This window comes from Galeopterus variegatus, unplaced genomic scaffold (genome assembly GCF_000696425.1).
Source record: "Galeopterus variegatus unplaced genomic scaffold, G_variegatus-3.0.2 Scaffold11156, whole genome shotgun sequence".
Classification (NCBI taxonomy): Eukaryota; Metazoa; Chordata; class Mammalia; order Dermoptera; family Cynocephalidae; genus Galeopterus; species Galeopterus variegatus.
Window position 1 is genome coordinate 32,795 of NW_007737267.1, and position 18,410 is coordinate 51,204.

The 18,410-nt window shown below is 51.0% G+C and overlaps 1 protein-coding gene across 1 annotated transcript; it reads left to right on the forward strand.

The window, feature by feature from the left end:
* Window positions 1–2,010: 2,010 nt before the first annotated feature.
* Window positions 2,011–18,011, forward strand: LOC103610446 (integrin alpha-11-like; the record flags this gene model as incomplete). Its single annotated transcript, XM_008594618.1, has 8 exons — window positions 2,011–2,111; window positions 6,142–6,233; window positions 7,487–7,601; window positions 9,576–9,703; window positions 11,085–11,233; window positions 15,757–15,901; window positions 16,368–16,533; window positions 17,935–18,011. Coding segments are annotated over 8 exons (973 nt in total), but the record flags the coding sequence as incomplete, so codon positions are not given.
* Between the last annotated feature and the right edge of the window lie 399 nt (window positions 18,012–18,410).

Consider the following 18,410-nt stretch of genomic DNA (forward strand, 5'->3'; position numbering starts at 1 on the left):
CCTTACTGTTCTCTCTCTCCATCTCTCTCCATCTATCTCTCTGTCTCTGTCTCTCTTTTGCTGGAAAGAATGGAGCAGCCTTGACCACACAATCACTTGCAGAATTAAGTAGCCAAAAATCATGTCGTCTAGACAAACATATTTTATGGGTCCAATTAATTCCTGCCAGTCAAAAATAGGCATGCTTAATAAGGGGATATATTTAGAATATGTCATTATCTGGCTCCCCAGGGGAGAAACCTCAGCTCTGATTTCATGGACTTAATTTCAAACAGAGCTCTGGTAGCTCCCACTTCAGACCTGGCTTTCTTTCTGGACAGTCCCGAAGTTGGTGGGGGAAGGGCAGGGCAGGGCAGGGCAGGGGGAGCATTTGAGTCCAAGAAGCCACTTAAGTCCTGTGTGGCCTGAGCCTCCCAGCCCATCTTCTCTTGGCCATCTGAAGTCAGAAAACAAGGGGTGGCTTCCTCTTTGGGCTCTGTTGTCAGGTGGCAGGAAGCCTCTGGCAGTGCAGTTAAAGGGCTCTGGCGAGTCTCCTTGCTCCCAAATGTCTCACCTGTCCCTGTGCCCCAAATTCCACCATCATCAAGTCTTTATCCCTTGGGATCTGGAAGCCTTCCAGGGCTGTTGTGAGCTGTGGCAACCCTACCCCCACCCCCATGACAGACCAATGTCCCTGGGAAGGGTAACTGTTCTTGAGTCACTGAAAGCTATTAAGGCCTGGGCAGAGAGCTGGGTTGACACCCAAGACCTAGAGGGTTCTGGGTACACCAGAGGCGTGCAGAGTGGGCACTGAAGGAGTTCACTTGAGGTCAGCCCTGATGGTGCTGCCCCACGGTGGGCGGGAGATGAGGCATGGAGGGGCTGTGGAGAGCTCTAAGGAGAGTATCGGAGGGCCTCCAGTCTGAGCGGGAGTTCTCTCTGGCCTCAGGGGAGGTGCATGCACAGCCCGTGCCCCCAGGGTCACAGGCTTTTCCTCCAGGGCACTGCTTATGGGGATTGGCCAGGCCAGGAAGAAATGGCTGCTCATTTTTCCCTAGAAATATGTGTGCACACAAGCAAGGTGTATTCATTTCCTGTGGCTGCTGTGACAAGTTATCGAGCTGGGTGGTTTAAAACAGCACAGGTGTATTCTCTCACAGTTCTAGAGGCTCGAAGCCCAAAGTTAAAGTGGCAGTGTCCGTACTCGCTTTGGAGGCTCCAGAAGAGAACCTCTCCTTGGCTCTTCCAGCTTCTGGAGGCTCCAGGAGCTCCTTGGCTTGTGACAGCACCGTTCCTACCTCTGCCTCCATCTTCACACAGCATCCTCTTCTCCCCTGTCTCTCCTCTGTGTGTCTCTTATAAAGACACTTGTCATTGGATTTAGGGCCAGCTCAGATAGTCCAGGATGACCTCAACTCAAGAGCCTTAATTTACCATCTGCAAAGACCTTTTTTCCAAATAAGGCAGAAGCCCAGCTGGTGGCTGCCCCTGGCCACTCATCAGCCCACCAGCTGCCTGGCACATCCTGAACAAAGACATAGGGGCTCAAGGGTAGCCATGACCACTAGCAACGTGCCCCACCCTGGGTCACCCTATAAGATAAGATGAGGAATGAGGCCCCCTGCAGGGAGGGACAGACGGCCAATACTCCACAGCTCCAAAAACATCATTCCTCTGCCAGAATGACTACCGTTACCACCCTCCCACCATTTGCAAACTCGTATTCACCTATTAAGATGCAGCTCAGGCACCATCCGCTCTCCTGCCAAGGACTCGCCTCCATCCCATTTGTCACAGGGCCCGTGTGGTCTTCATCTCTGTATTTTCAGACCCAGGCCCCATGACTTTATGCTGAAAGGCCAGCATCCCCCACCCCCACCAGGAAACAAGGTCCAAGCCCGAGGGTCTGCATGCGGCGGCTCCTCCAGGATTCCTCCCACTTAGCTCCCCCAGCACTGCCCGCCGGCTTCCACCCTCTGACAGGGAGGAGCACCTCCCCACCGTCTTTGCTTGTCCTTTCTTCCTTCCCAGGCTGGTCGTGGGCGCCCCATTGGAAAGCAATGGCCACCAAAAGACGGGAGACGTGTACAAGTGTCCGGTGATCCACGGGAACTGCACCAAGCTCAACCTGGGTAACTTGAGCCGACGGTTTCGTCACAATGAGGCCCACCCTGGTCTAGTGCAGGGCAGGCTCAGTCACACTGGCTCCTACCAGCTGCCCCGTGAGGTGACCCAGCTGATGTCACTGCCCCCATTTTACAGAGAGAGGAGGCAACTTTCCCATAGTCACCTAGCTTGTCAGAGGTGGGCCAGAATTCAACCCAGGCCTCCACATTTCCAGGCCACTGCCCTCAACTCGGGGTTTCTTTCCCAACAGGGGGAAAGCATTTCCTGTCTTCTTTCTGATCTTGAAATAATAACAACAATAGGCAACATTCATATATCTCAGATAATGTTCACCCTGAAACTACCTAAGCACTTTTAGGTATTTCAACTCATTTAATTCCCACAACACCCATATGAGATTGAACCACTTATTTAACAGATGAGGGAATGACAGTGTGTGGAGTGAGGGGACCTGCCCAGGGTCACCCAGCTACTAAGCGGCAGGGCTGGGATTCCAATCTAGACAGTCCCTTACCCACCCTTACCCATTACGCAACACTGCCTTTCTGAAATGGAGGCTTTGTTCTTCATTGAAGATTTTTCAGGCATATTCTGGAGACTCCCAAGTCCTCGAAAAATCTGTGTGCACATGCATGCATGCATATGCATGCACAGACAAATGCACACACATCCACCAAAGCGCTCACGCCAGTCCACTAAGTCGCTTCCACATTGTCTGAAGCTCAGATGGTGGCTGGGCTGTTGCTCCACTTTCAGAAGGGAGCAAAAGTTCCATTTGGCCTGAAAAGCTGCAATTCCAGGAGCAGCTGGCCTTCCCCAGGGCCAGGACCCGCAGCTTCCCCCTGTTCCAGGAGGGGAGCCCCTGCCCTAGAGCAGCAGGTGGGCTCTCTGGGGAGGTAGGGCATGGGCAGGGCAGCAGGGCCCTCCAGGCGGAGAAGGCAGAGGCTCAGAAGGATTAGACAGATGAAAAAGCTGGATGCATGAGAAAGCCCAAAGAACTCAGATCCCCGGGACAGCCAGCTGCCCATCACATGGTGCTGGAGGCCGCTGCTGCCCACATTGGCATCCACGCCACAGGTGGGAAGTTCAAAACCCGCCACAGCCAGGGCCCAAACTTCAGTGAGGAAACAGTCTAAGGGAGGTGGGAGGCTGGTTGGTGGTTATGGTTCCCAGTCATGACCATCCCAGAGCACAGGCTTCTGAAACAGGCCAAGCTGCATTCCCCTTCCAGCTGTACAATTTCTTTGCTGTGTGTCCAAAGGGAGCTCGCATCCGCTCTCTGAGCCTCAGTTTGCTCATGTGTAAAGTGAGGAGGGTGGACTCAGCAACCCCCAGGATCCATTCCAGGTCTAATCTGTCCCCATCCTTTAATGAGCACCTAGTATGTGCCAAGGCCTGTGCTAGTTATTGGGGATACAGCAGGGAATAGAAGCCAAGGGGCCTTGCCACAAGGGGACAGTAAGCGCGTAGACAAATTAGGAAGCAGGATAGTTTCAGGAAGGGATAAATGCTGTGCAGTAAATCACGGCACTGTGATAAGAGAGGCTGGGGGTGGAAGAGGTGGGGAGGGGGTTCTACCTCAGCAAGGTGGTCAGGGAAGGCCTCTCCGAGCAGGTAACATTTGAGCAAAGGCCTAATGAGGAGAAGGAGTCAGGTGTGGACAGAGCATTCCAGACACAGGGAGCAAGTGCACAGTCCCCGAGGCGGGCACAGGTCTGCCCTGTTGGAGAACATAAAGCAGGGCCATGTGGGTGGGGCAGAGGAGTGAGGGGGGTGGTGGGAGATGTGGACACTGTGCTTGGGGCCCAGGCCACCGAGGAAAGCTCCTGGTCCAGGTGGGGACACAGATGTTGAATCAATCATTACTTTTCTCTGTTGCTCTGGTTTCCAATGTGGTCCCCATTTCCCTCCAGAAGGAAGAGGAGGCATAAAGCCATCAGCCCCTGGAAAACATGCCTGAGCTGGGGCGTAAGCCGGGAGGCAGTGGGTAGCAAAGTGAGTTGGGACAGAGGAAAATCACTCTTTCTTTGAGGAGCAGTTCTCTCCCTCCTACAGAGAAAAAAATGCGCGGTAGGGAGACCATCTGTCAGCTTATCCCACAGTGGAAAATGCAAGGCTGGGAAACCCGAGTCCTGGGTTTTCCTATGGCCTTTCCAGGCACTGGGCCATACCGTGCCAGGAATGCTCTCTCCCCCTCTCCAGAGAAGGTTAAGGGCGTGTCAGCCATTCGCACCTCAGTGTGAGTCTCGCACCGGCAGCTTTCTTCCCAACACCTGGATGAAGTCAGGGTTTTAAATGAGAGGCAGGGGCTGGGGCAGGTGACCTGATTCTGGAAGGCAGGCGCTGTGTGAGGAGTGGCTTGCGCCCAGGAGCCCTCACACAGACCTGCTGAGGAAGGCGTTAGTCTCCCGTTCACAGAGGGGCAGGGCAAAGCAGGACTGGAACGGGAGTCTTTCCACTCCAGTGCAGGGGTCTTTCCTACCACGCCCCTGTAGTTTCACTAAGGTCTTCAGTGCCAGGGGAGAAGAGGAAGAGAGGGGCAGAGTGGTGTGAGGGGTGGGCCCTTGAACAAAGGAGGGCAGAATTCTCCAGGCCAGCGGGGGGCAGAGGCTACCCAGTCCAAGCTTGGAGCTTCCTTTCCAGTCCCCAGAGCCACCACGACGCCCTCAGATGGGGAAAAACTCAGGACGTAATGTCAGATGGTGTACCTCGTGGAAGCCACCAACCCTCTCGACACCTTGAGAGGGGGTCCTGGGAGGGCATCCACAGTACTTTGTAAGTGATGAGGTGCCTAGAAACCCCAGGGCTGTTGCTAGTATTTTTTCGCTGGCCTGTTTGGACAGACAAAACAGAACAATCCGTCACTCTCAGCGCAGCCAAGAAGGGTGGATTTCAAAAGAAGCCTGACTGAAAACTGAGGGAAACCAGTGGGAAAAACAACAAACACAGCTGCCCCCGCCCGCCAGGCCAGCCTAGAAACAGTCAGCTCTGGCCCTGCCAGTCCCCACCCCCAGCTTCACCGGCAGGCCAGCTCTTCCCACTTCCAGTCACGGACAGAGCGGCATGCAACCCGTCCCCACAAGCAGGGAGGACACCTAGATCCTCCTCACAGCAGTTGGGACTGCCCCGCTCCAGCTCCACACAGTGGCCGACCCCCTCGTCCCTGTCCCTCCCTCGCCCCTCCCGTACTACGGGCGCAGACACACACAGGCACACACATGCACACACACACACACCCCTACACGCGACACACTCTGGGGAATTCAAGCTCACTTCCTTCCGTTCAGTGGCCTGTCGGGATGACCCTGTCAAACCTCAGCTGGTATCGTTCTTGTTATGGTTCTGATCTGCCGCAGAGCCAACCCTCTCCCAACACCCAGCTGGCTGATAACCCTGCTCCCAAATGTCTCTCTTGGCAGCCAATGACAGAATGACATTCTTGGGCAAGGCCTTGTACCCCTAGAAGTCTCTCCTTACATTGGCTATTTGTTTCTTACCTGTAAGAGAAAATCCTCTTAATTATCGTATGTCAATTGATCAGATGAGCAAGTGGAGGGGGCACTGGGAGAGAAGGACAGGGGACTGGAGCGTTTTGTTGGGAGGTTGGCCTGAAGAAAGCTGGGGAGCGGACACTGCACAGAGAAAGGCGGCCTCGGTGGGGTGCCATGGTATGTTTGGGGTCCAGTCAGATGGCTGAAGGAGGAAAAGCTCTGGCCTAGGAAATGGAAGCCTCCACCTTGTGCCTACTGTGTGAACTGGGCAGGTTGCTTGGCTTGAGACTCAGTTTCCTCATCTCACAGGGAGTTGTGAGGAAGTGATGAGACCACGTCTAGGCAGGCCTTAGTAAACCATGATGGACTGTACCACATGCAGGCAAGCAAGGGGGTCCAGAAGGGACAGGGAGAATAGGGGAGGATCCTGCTGGGCCCCAGCCCTGCCATGGGCCCCTCAGGTGACCAGCAGTGGCAGCAGGTTCTGGGTGAGGGGCAGGCAGGAGGGGCAGCAGGCTGAGCTTCTTCCCCCTCCTCACCCCAGGTAGGGTCACCCTATCCAATGTATCTGAGCGGAAGGACAACATGCGCCTTGGCCTGAGCCTTGCCACCAACCCCAAGGACAACAGCTTCCTGGTAAGAACCACCTGCCGCTACTTGGGGCCAGGAGAGGTGGGGGAAGGGGCGTGAATGTCTCTTCACACCCACACTCCTCTGCTCTATCCACCAGGCTGCCAGTCCCTAGGCACTCCAGGAAGCAGCCCCTCTACCAGCTCTCTGCTACAACCATCCTTCCATCCATTATCCATCCTTCCATCCATCCCTTCCTGTATCCATCCATCATCCACCCACCCATCCATCACCCACCCACTCATCCATCCATCTATTATCCTTCCATCCTTTCATAATCCATCTATCCATTCATCCATTGTCCACCCACTCATCCATCTATCCATCATCCATCCATCTATCCACTCATTCATCTGTCATCCATCCATCCATCCACCCATCCATTCATCCATCCATATATCATCCATCCATCTGTCCATTCGTCCATCATCCACCCATCCATCCATCCATCCACCCATCCATCATCCGTCCATCCATCCATCCATCATTCATCTATCCATTCTTTATTCTTCTCCTACTTCCAACAATAATTTACAGCAGCTTCAACAAAGGACACAGATAAAATATAACCTTTAAGATCCAGGTTAAAAAAGAAAGCTGATTAAAGAAAGGAATTAGGAGTAGAATAGTTACTCTCCTAAACCAAAGGAAATTATAGCACAAAATTTAGCCCTGAGTTTCCTGACAACAGGACAACAATGGAGCGATGGAGCCGGACTTTCATTTTTGATGACCCTGACTCCGAGAGGAACTCATCACTCAGTCCTTCAGTAAGGGGCTGACATCAATGTTCTGGTAGCAGATTTCACAGAAAGAGCAGACATTCTTTTTTCTTCCCCTAGTAAGAACCACAGCATGTTGTTGGGACCCTGGAAGTTTGCTTAGTAAGGACCTTCAGGTGATCTCATCAAACAGAAAAACTATTCTAGTGACCCTTAAAAGGTCCAGTCCCGTGGCTGAAAAGGCTTTCCCAGATCCTGTGCATGGTGGGTGGGGTGGGCGGGTAGGGTGAAGAAGAGTCACACCTGGAAAGATAGGATGGAGAACGGGCCCTGGAAAGAACAACAAAGCAGGACTCCAAGATTAGTTTTCCTCTATTACACCTGAAATGAAGAGAACTAGTGCACATTGCAGCAAGAGAGAGCTCAGTTAGACTCAAAGAAGGCCCTCTAACTCCTGGGGGACTCAAGCCACTGAAGCTGGATGCTCTCTGAAGCCCCCCCTCCCCACTGACTGGGGGTCTGCATTGTGCTCCACAGGCTTGCAGCCCGCTCTGGTCTCACGAGTGTGGGAGCTCCTACTACACCACAGGGATGTGTTCGAGAGTCAACTCCAACTTCAGGTTCTCCAAGACCGTGGCCCCAGCTCTGCAAAGTAAGTGGCTTTAAATCTGCAGACTCGGGCTGAGTGGTAGACAGTCCAGGGAGGCCTGGGGCTCTGACCACTGCTACCCTATGCTACAAAGCAACATTTGGACTCTAGCCCCGCTCTGCCTCTGCTCTCTGGATGACCTGAAATGAGTCACTTAATTTCTCTGAGCCTCTGAGAGGATCATAATCCTGGCCTACCCTTTCCCACAGTGTGATGGCAAGGATCAAAGGAGCTAAGATTGTGAAGACAATCCTGGCATTGAGAGAGGTTCACCGCAAAAACTCTGAGCGTGGAAGAGGTAGTCGGGCTACCATGTACAGCAGGCATGCTGTGCACTGCACAATTCTGAGGGTATTGTTCACTTAGACTACAGTGTAAATGGTGTTCCCTTATGTTGTGCAATGCCATAGCCCTGTAGGTGGAGGGCCAAAGAGAACAGAAATCTCCTTGGTAATAGTTCCACCAAGCCAGTGCTCCTGGGCCTCAGGGAGTCCTGCCCAGCTTGCCAGAGCCTCTTTGAACACAAACCCCGCCCCTCATTCCCCACTCACCCAGAAAACCTGGGGAATCAATGCTCAGAACTTGCCCCCCTCAATCCCAGACTTCTTGGCTCTGAGCCTCACTATTTCCTCTGGGCTAAATATCATCACCCAAGCAGCTGCTGCCCATTTTATGGAGGGTGAGGGGATTAACACCTCTGGCTTGCCAGCAGCCTCCCTCCAAACAGCAGGCCCAGTCAGAGGTGGAAAGATGGTGCTTGGGGGAGGAGGAGGAGGAAGCCTGACTCCAGCAGGGTCTGGAAAGTGGTCCTCTTAGGGGGATGAGGAGGCATGGATTCTATTCACACAAAACGGCAGAGGGAAAGGCAGCCCAGGTCACAGGGGAGACCTGAGGTCACAGCATGTGGGACTTACGCTGGAGAACATCACCACCCCTGGAGCGAAGATGTGACCATCATAGCCTCCCTGAATCTCCTATTGCAGAGGCCTCCTCACTGCTGACCAGCATGCAGATTCCAGGGCACCTTCATGTGGGACCTAATTCAGTAGATCTGGGATAGGCCCCAGGAGTGAGTGTGTGTGTGTCTGTGTTCCCCAAGGCACTGTTCAGCCATGTATAAGAAGCATAGATCTAAAGCCAGCTTCTTCCCAAGCAGGCTCAAAAAGAAAATTTTTAGTTTTCTGCATTGATTTTTTTCTTTATTTGATGTTTATTTTTTCTTTTAATTTGATATTAATATTATGAGAATATGAAGAAAGCTTTATGTTCAGAAGCAGAGAGTTTGATCTGATAATGTCATTGACACGTTAACTCAGTGGTTTGCTTAAAAAAAATAAAAATAGGATCAGCTAAGATTTATTGAGCACTTTCTTTATGCTCGGCCCTTAAGAAGCATCTTCTTGCTAATTCCTCATGACAACTCTCTGCTGTTGTTATGCCTCCTTTATAGAAGAGAAAGGTGAGGCTGAGAGATTAAGTGACTGGCCCCTGGTCACACAGCCAGTGAGGGCAAAGCCAGGAGTCAAACAGTCCAGTGCCAGATTCCACATTCCTAGTCATTACACCACACCTCCCTCCTGAACAGGGAAAGCCATTCATTTGGGCTGCACGTGATAAATGCCAGCCTGACCACTTCATAAGAGAAGTGATAATGAGGCACTAATTTGGGCAGTGCTGGCTGCCTCAGAAGCATTGACCACTTGGCAGTGGTCAGTGCATGTAGGAGTAGAGGTGGTCAGGCTTAATTTAAGCTTTGTTCAAACAGCCAGCAGAGTGGTGGGACAGAGCCAGGAATTCCTGGGCTTGTCATTCACAATTGCCCAAATCAATGTCCAGCCCAAGGATGGTTCCCCAGCCCAGGGAGTCACACACATGTAGCAGTCATTCTCTTACCATCTTTTGAGCAATCATCTGGAGAATCAGAGACTTGCAGACACTGGCTCCTTGGCTAGCCATGGCCATGTTCCCACTTCCCAGGGTGCCAGACCTACATGGATATTGTCATTGTTCTGGACGGCTCCAACAGCATCTACCCCTGGGTGGAGGTTCAGCACTTCCTCATCAACATCCTGAAGAAGTTTTACATTGGCCCAGGACAGATCCAGGTGAGTGTCTCTGGGGCTCTTTCCTCCTTTGAACAGAGCCCCCCAAACCCATAGCAGATGCTGCCTTTGAGTGTGGGGGAGCAACTTGGGATGTGGTAAGGTGGTGCAGGGGAAAGGGTGGGGGCCAGTGAGGCCAGCCAGCACCAGGGCCCTGCAGCCCAGGACATCATCTCTGGTGGACACATCAAAGGACAGTTTGGGGGCCAAACACTGTCTTCTGGGATAGACACCACCTATTAAGACTTGAACGAGCTAGAGAGTGAGAGGAAGGCAAGAAAGGTTGAGTAGACACCAGAACCCCATTGAGCGAGGCATAGGAGAGGATTGGGATATTGATTTTGGAGAGAAGACGACAGGGAAGCAGGTGAGAGCTGCCAGCTTGTATTTGATACCCTGCCTGGCTAAAGACACAGTAGATTTATTGCTTAGTATTTTGGCTGAATGAGGACCAATGAATAGAATGAACTTACAAGGTGGCAGATTTCAAGACAACCTAAGAAATTATTTGTAACAATCACAGCTGTAAGAAGGGGAGCAGACTTTCTCATGAAGTAATGATTTCCCCACAACTGGAAGATCATCTTCTAGGGTATCGTGAGTGAAAGTCCAGAGTTAGAAGGGCACTTGTGCCCAACAAACTGGGAGACCACCCAACAGTAACGTTTCATCGTTCTATTCCTCCTATAGGTCTTCAGGGTTTTTTGTTCATTTTGGAGCTATTAATATTGTTGATATTTTATCAGTCTTGGGGATAAAAGAATCTGTTCTCTTCTAAGCTTTAAGATAACTTAGTTTAAGAGTTTGGTTCGGGGCCGGCCCGGTGGTGCACTGCTACAGTGCGCTGCTTGGGAGCGCGGCGGCGCTCCCGCCAGAGGGTTCGGATCCCACATACAGACCGGTTCCCGCTCACTGGCTGAGCGAGGTGCGGGAGCAACACCGAGGGTTGCGATCCCGTTGCCGGTCCCGGTCCGGTACGGGGACAACACTGAGGGTTGCAGTCCGTTGCCGGACACGAAAAAAGACAAAAAAAAAAGAGTTTGGTGGCCTTCCATCACACTGTTCCTAATATTTTAGACTTTCATTCTATTCTCAACTTTGGTCTTTCTAAGAAAGAAATGTAATCTGTTGGGCCTTTCTTTAAATCACAAAGTCTCCTTTCTCTATATGCAGCCCCACTTGTCCCACCAAACCATCCATTCATTCCTGGAACCTTGCAGAACCCGCTTCCCTTCGGCAGGAGTTACTTTCTTGGGAAGGTCCTCAGCCCTCCTGACTGCTGAATCATCATGGACAGAGAGACAGCTCCCAGGGCTCCTTCCCACCGAAGGTCTAAGTTTCAGGGGGTCAAGTTGTTCTGTCACCCTTCTCCTCTGGCCTGCAGGTTGGAGTTGTTCAGTATGGAGAAGATGTGGTACATGAGTTTCACCTCAATGACTACAGGTCTGTAAAAGATGTGGTGGAAGCTGCCAGCCACATTGAGCAGAGAGGAGGAACAGAGACCCGGACAGCATTTGGCATCGAATTTGCTCGGTAAAAAAAAAAAAATTTAGATCTCAGATACTGTTTTAGTTACCTACTGCTGTGTAACAAACTACCACAAAATTTACTACCTTGAAGCAATATTTTCTTAGTTTCTCAAAGTTTTGGGGGTTGAATGGGCTCAGCCGGTTGGTCCTGTCTTGGGTTCTCTCACATGGTTGAAGTCCGGTGTCAGCCAGGGCTGTTGTCGTCTGAAGGTTCCACTGGGCTGGAGATCTAAGATGGCATGCTCATGCAGCTAGCTATGGCTGCTGCTGTTCTCCGGGAGCTCAGCTGGGGCTGGCGACCTGAGCACCTACACATGGCCACATGACTTGGTTTTCTCACGGCATGGCAACTGGGTTCTGAGAGGGAGTATCCGAGGAGCAAGCTCACCAAGAGACCCAGGTAGGAACTGGGAGACTGCCTAGCACCTAGCCTCAGAGTCCCAGAATATGACTTCTACCTATTGGTCGAGGAAGTTACTGCTAAAACCAGCCCAGACTCAAAGGGAAGAGGATTTGATTCTGCCTCACGGTGGAGGAGCAGCAAGGTCACACTGAAGGAGAGCATTTGGGAAGGGGGTATTGTTGCAACCAACTTTGGAAAATATATCCTGCCCCAGATATCCTATAACAAGTATGTTGGTTCTATGAGAGCAGAATCTTCCTGTGGAGTGTGTATCATCAATGCAGAAGGAAGAACGTAATTAAATCTATCTGAGGTTGTAGAGTAATGAGGCTGGTTCCTTAAAAATCACACCAGAGCCCACTCATCCAGGTGAATGTTATCCCTAGGTGTCCACACAGAAGGCCACATACTTATTTCAATGTCGCTGCCATTGCTCAAAACATTGTGCTCACCTCCACTGAAATTATCCAACTTTCAGGCAATTCCTCAAGATCACTTGAGCCAAGGCCTTAACTCCTAAAATTTCTGTCAAAGGCAATTAGATTTTCAATGTCTAAATTTTACTCCGCGATTCTGAGTTCTGCTACATGCACTGAGACCGCAGTCCCCCTGCCTTATAATCCCACCTCATGTAGGGTTAGTCGATGTGTTTAACAGAATTCCACAGTGTGAGAGCTATTTAGTAGTATCATGATTTCATGTGGTCAGAAGATTAAGATTTTTGCAACCTCACAACTCTTTGTGGTTAAGTCACTGCTCAACTAGCATATTTCCGTTTGCTGATAAAACTGCTCAAGCTTTTCCTAAATGAGCGTTCCTCCCCGAGAAGATGGCCCCCTTACTCACCCTCATGAGGAACGAGCCATTTTGCTGTTTCACCATCACCGGGGTGAGACCTGAGACTCCCAGCATGCCCTTGTGGAATGGCTGGGGCAAGGGAGGACGCCCATGACCAGCAGCTAGCCCTTTCTCAGTGGGAAGCTCACTGACTCATGCGGGGCCGCAGCCCACCAACCTCAGGTCAATTACACGCATCTGACTCATGAGCACCGCTGGGGTTGCAGTCTTCGCCTCATGAGAAGTTTGAAATTCTGATCTTCCTAGCTGACCAAGTTCAGGTCCCAAATCACCACTGGTGCTTTTAAGGTGAAAGGTTTTCTCTCCTCAGTTATTCATACCACGCTTTTTTTTTCTGTGCACCTGCTAAGGGGCAAAGATGCAGACCATTGACCTGAGGGGTTACAAAGATGGTCACCTGTGGTCACTAGCCTTGGTGGCTCACAGCCCCATAGGGGAGCTCTGACCAGTGTTAACCCTAACCCTAATTCAGTGAGGATGGGAGCAGGACAGGCCCCCAGGGAGGGGCGGGGAGGACTGCTGGGAGAGGCGGCATTTGACCTGTCCTAGGAAGACCCCTGAGATTCCAGCAAGGAGAGGTGGAGAGAAGACAATCCACAGAAGACAGTCTGCCCTGATGAGGGCAGAGGAGAGGGAAAGTCAAGGAACATTTATGTACAGAGCTGCTCTCCTTTTGACCACACACGGGGTTTGTGTTGGGGAGTAGAGAGCCACGCAGCTGCAGAGACAGCCAGAGTGTGAAGGTGATGATGTTGGAGCTAAAACTAGCATGAGTGGCCCTGCAGGTTCTGGAGTGCGAGAGTGTCATCAGATGCGCATGGTAAGAAGTGAGCCTGGCAGCCATGTGTGGCTGGGAAAGGGGAGGGCCCCTGAACCATGTGGAGTGATTCCGCCTTTGTTCAGCACTTTTTATTGAGCACCTACTATGTGCCTCACACTGTTTTAGGCACTAGGGATAGATCAGTGAACAAAAAAAAGCCCTGCCCCTGTAGAGCCGGCATTCTAGAGAGAAAAACAGACAATAAAGAAACAGATGAATGAGTTGGTAAACTAAACCGAGATAGAAGCTCTGGGGGAAAGGTCACCAAGCAGGTTGAAGAGGACAGGTATTGAATCAGCATCAACAGGGTGGTCAGGAGAGAAGTGACCTTTAAGTGGAAACTTGCAGGAGGTGAGGGCGTTGACCATGAAGATAGCTGGTGGGGAGCGTTCCAGGCTGAGGGAGCAGCTCAGACAACAGCTCAGAATGTGCCTGGTGTCTTCCCAGATCAGCAGAGTCCAGTGCAGGAGGGAGGGATGACCAGAATGAGGGGCTAGGGAGGTAAGGGGGCCAGGTCACATAGGGCCTCATGGACCTGTGTCAGGACCTGGGAGAAGTGGGAATCAGAGCAACTTTTGAGCAGGAAGGAGACATGAGGTGGCCTGAATTTCCACGGGTCACTCTGGCTTCTAGGTTCCTGGAAACTAATGTGAGTATAAAGCTCTCGCTACTCTCAAGGCATTTATAATCTAATTTATAAAAGAACAAATCCAAGTCCCTTTATCCCAAAATCACAACTTAAAATCTGATGATTCATGCTGACATTCACACGATTACAGATTTATATAGATATTCACACTGTTCCACTACATGGAAATGTGATTCTGAAATTTTTCTTGGCTCCATATAATAAAACCTGTTTTTCCCCTACCATACTTTTTTGCTTGAAGTTTTATTCCTGATCCCAGACCCTCAGTGAGCTCATGGAAGCATCTAGACTTCTTTTTGAGAGAATAGCGGAATTCTCCCTCCTCTGGCTCTGCCTTAAGCTCAGAATCTTCTCTGATCATGTCAAGTGTGCCTCTGCAGCCCTTCCTTCATGGCTCATACTAAAATTAGAGAATTTTTTTTTAAGTCAACATACCAGAATATGTTAGAGCTGCTAAGAGAGCGGCAGATGGTTTTCTCTCTTTGCTGGTAGCCTAAAGGTGTTGTGAGCTGATTGATTCCAGGTTTTGTGACTTCCTCAACATCTAAATCACACACATCAGCTCATCAGCTTGCCATGTCACGAGAGATACCTCTGGTAATCAAAGCCTTGTGTCCCTTTACCCTGTCACTATAGAGCTTAAATCTGTGGGCTGTCCTACCTTACCATGGGTCAGATCCATGAGGAATCACGCACAGTCTAAGAGTAACATTGACCTTTAGATCCTCACTGGAAAAGGCTACCTGCTGGGCTAGACTCTCGGAGGAGACCATGTCTGTACTTCTCAGAACCTCATGGTCTAAAGGACCATGGGTCAGATCCATGAGGAATCACGCACAGTCTAAGAGTAACATTGACCTTTAGATCCTTACTGGAAAAGTCTACCTGCTGGGCTAGACTCCTGGAGGAGACCATGTCTGTACTTCTCAGAACCTCATGGTCTAAAGGCGGGCTGGCCACAGAGGCACCAAGGCTGGTGGTGATTCAGGAGCCAGTTTCCCATGCTTTGGATACAACTGCCAGCTGCACGAGCCTCTCTGGCGTGTGGAGGGTGACTGTGCCAGCCCTGCTGTCCCCTGGGCTGACTGCCCAACAGGTGGGCCAAGCTCATGCTCCAGGTACTACAAACAAAATAAAAAGGGAGAAAGAGAAATATTTTCCATGGAATGTGACATTTAATATGTCCTAAAATAGAATCAAAGTAGTTGTCCTGGGAGAAGTCAGAACGTTGTCAGGCTTTGTCACACGTAGTTTGTGGGTTAGTATAGTCTGAATGTTGAACGACCCTAGCACGATACCTTCTCAGTACTCAGGAAAGTGGTTCTCAACTCTGGGTATTCATCAGAACTTTTTAAAAATTCTGATGCCCAGGCCACGCTCCAGAGATTCTGATTTCACGGGTCTGGGTGTGGCCTAGGCATCAATATATTTTTAAAACTACCCCGACCCCACCAAGAGATTCTAATGTGCAGCTGAGTTTTTAAACCACTAACTTAGCTGCTGTAAAGGTCATCATATGCCTTGAACTCCCCTCCCAGATTCATCCCATCCCCTCCGCCTGCCCCAAACAGCAAGGTCAGGACCCCAAAGGTGCTTTTTAAAGACAAGCAGATGCAAGACCCATCTGAGCAGGGTGGCCTGGGCATCTCAACCAGCTACTTCTTTGGTACAAGGTCCCAGCACCTACTGGGTTTCCCGAGGGGAACATGGTCCTGGTCTCTGCCCCTCTGGAGGAGTGTCAGGTGCCACCCCATTCCTACTTCCCTCTGTGACCTTGCCGCTATGTTCGGGTTCCAGCTCAGAGGCTTTCCAGAAGGGCGGAAGGAAAGGGGCCAAGAAGGTGATGATTGTCATCACAGATGGGGAGTCCCACGACAGCCCAGACCTGGAGAAGGTGATCCAGCAAAGCGAAAGGGACAACGTAACCAGATACGCCGTGGCTGTAAGTCACTGTCCCCACCCAAGGGCTACAGGCTACTCTTAGAGGCTTTGCTGCCAATCCCCTGAGGACTCCAAGAGGGTGTTTTCGGGGCAGTGTAACAAGTGTCCAGACCCCCAGATGGGCCTTTCGTTTCATCCTCTTCTACAGAACAAGTTGAGGATCTTCTTTCTGCACTGCCCAGGCCTATCCACAAAAGTTGTGGGTTTGTTTTTCTGAAACCTCAGAAAACTAGAAAACACTCCAAGCCTCCCAACTCCCAGAACCCTGGCTTAGCAAAGGAGTCTTATCTTGCCCCTAAAAGAGAGTGTGTTTCAAAATGCAAGTGGCACCTTGAGGAATGCTCATGGCTACCAAACACTCATGGCTCCAGTCCACCCTGGGGCCCCCCAGGGTCGGGGGCTTTGGGGCGTGTGGGGAAATCTGTGCTATGTCCTGGCTTGTCGCCCCTGCCCCTGTTCCCTGGCAGGTCCTGGGCTACTACAACCGCAGGGGGATCAATCCAGAAACTTTTCTAAATGAAATCAAATACATCGCCAGCGACCCTGATGACAAGCATTTCTTCAATGTCACTGATGAGGCAGCCCTGAAGGACATCGTTGATGCCCTGGGGGACAGGATCTTCAGCCTGGAAGGTGAGCAGTGCATGCCTAGGGGGGTTGTGCTCTCCTGGGCTTCCATCAGGTAAACCCCACAGAGTGAAATCCAGTCGTACTAAATGGAATGGCTTAGCAAGAGGCCTCCTTGAATAATACATGCCAACAATTGGGTGTTACTCCCTGCCGGATGTGAGGCCGCACACTTTATGAACAACCCCGGAAGTTGGTCTTGCTGATATTCTCCTCATTCTACCAATAAGGAAACTGAGGCTCAAAGGAGTTAAGGGCCTGCCAGAGCTCCCGCAGCTTGAGAACTCATGGTGGGGTTTGAACTGGGTTGTCAGGTTTGGCAAATATAAAGTATAATGTCTGTGGCAGACTTACGCTAAAAATGTATTCAATGTTTGTCTGAAATTCATATTTAACTGGGTGTCCTGTATTTTATCTGGCAACCCAAGTTGGAACCCAGCTGGGCCGACTCTGTATCATGACACCCTTGACCCCCATGTGCCACTGCCCACGCTCCACCAAAAGCGTTTTTTACAAGCTTCCTTCAGATTGCCTCTTTCCTTGTGATTAAACTCCATTTTTTATTTGTACTGGTCTTATTTGCACCATGTATTGCTATAGCGGGGCCTTCCAATACGGGGCTATGGGCGTATGGGAGGATTATAAAAATGAATAGAAGGCAGTGTCCCAAAGCCTGCAAAGTCCGCAGTGCACTGGAAATGACAAGCTACAGGCACATGGAAAGAGACGAAAACGGACCTCATAAACAAGGAGAGATGAGGGCAAGGAGTGAACGGAGCGTCAACACATTCCACGCCAGAGCTTAAATGTCCGCATCAGTGTGTGTTTCTCCTCCCAATGCTCCCCTTGGGTGATGACAATGTCAGTTCCAATGACACGTTTGGGGCCCCTCTGTGGGGAGGGGCACTCAGCACACATGGGAGTTCTTGTGCAAATGCGCAGTGGTGACAAGTCTCCCTCCTGAGGGTTGATGTGATGTTTAGGAGCCGTCCAAAAGCATCTGGAACCAAATCTGGTGAAAAATAGGAGTGAGCAAAGTGGGAATTCCATTTCTTGCCAAAAATGTAATTATTTTCATGCACTTTTTCATGATTTGCCCCTATTTCAACAGTCTTATAATACACATGTCCTGTAACATAACTTGTCCCCAGACATTTTCAGAAGTGAGTGGACTACTACTAATAAACCCACATGACCACCTGCAGGTGCTTGGCGCACCTCACTGTGCAGGTGCTGATGGGGCAGATGAGGCTGCCAGCGTGACTCGCCTCAGCCTCAGGGCCCCTCTTGCAAGAGAAGCCTCTTCCCTAAGATGCCCCCCTGGGAAACGGGAGCGGCGGATCGAGCTGCTGGTGTTTCGTGCTAAGCAATCAGGCAGGGAGCCATCTGTCTGTCCTTCTGTTTTAGGCACCAACAAGAACGAAACCTCCTTCGGGCTGGAGATGTCGCAGACAGGCTTTTCCTCGCACGTGGTGGAGGTACGGGTCAGCGCCACCTCCCATGGTCCCTCCCGTGCATCCTCTCACCCTTCCCAGCTCTCTATATGTGTCATCCCACTTTTCATGAGCTGTCTCATCCTCTCTTGCTCTCTGTCTTGGAGTCTCTCTGCCTCCCATCTGTGCGCTGGAAGAGGGAAGTCAAGATCTTCAGCTTATTTATATTGTCTCAAGCCCTTTTCAGAATGAATGGACACCGATAATACACTCACATCCCCACCTGGAAGGTGGTTGGTGCACCTCACTATGCAGGGTGCTGATGGAGGCATCTTCCTCCCAAGACCAAAGACCCCATGCAGTCCACAGAGCCTTGTGCAAACACAAGGCCAGATGGCAAAACCAGCTGCACTCTGATCGTGCTGTGCCCGAGGCGGCCTATGTGTGCAG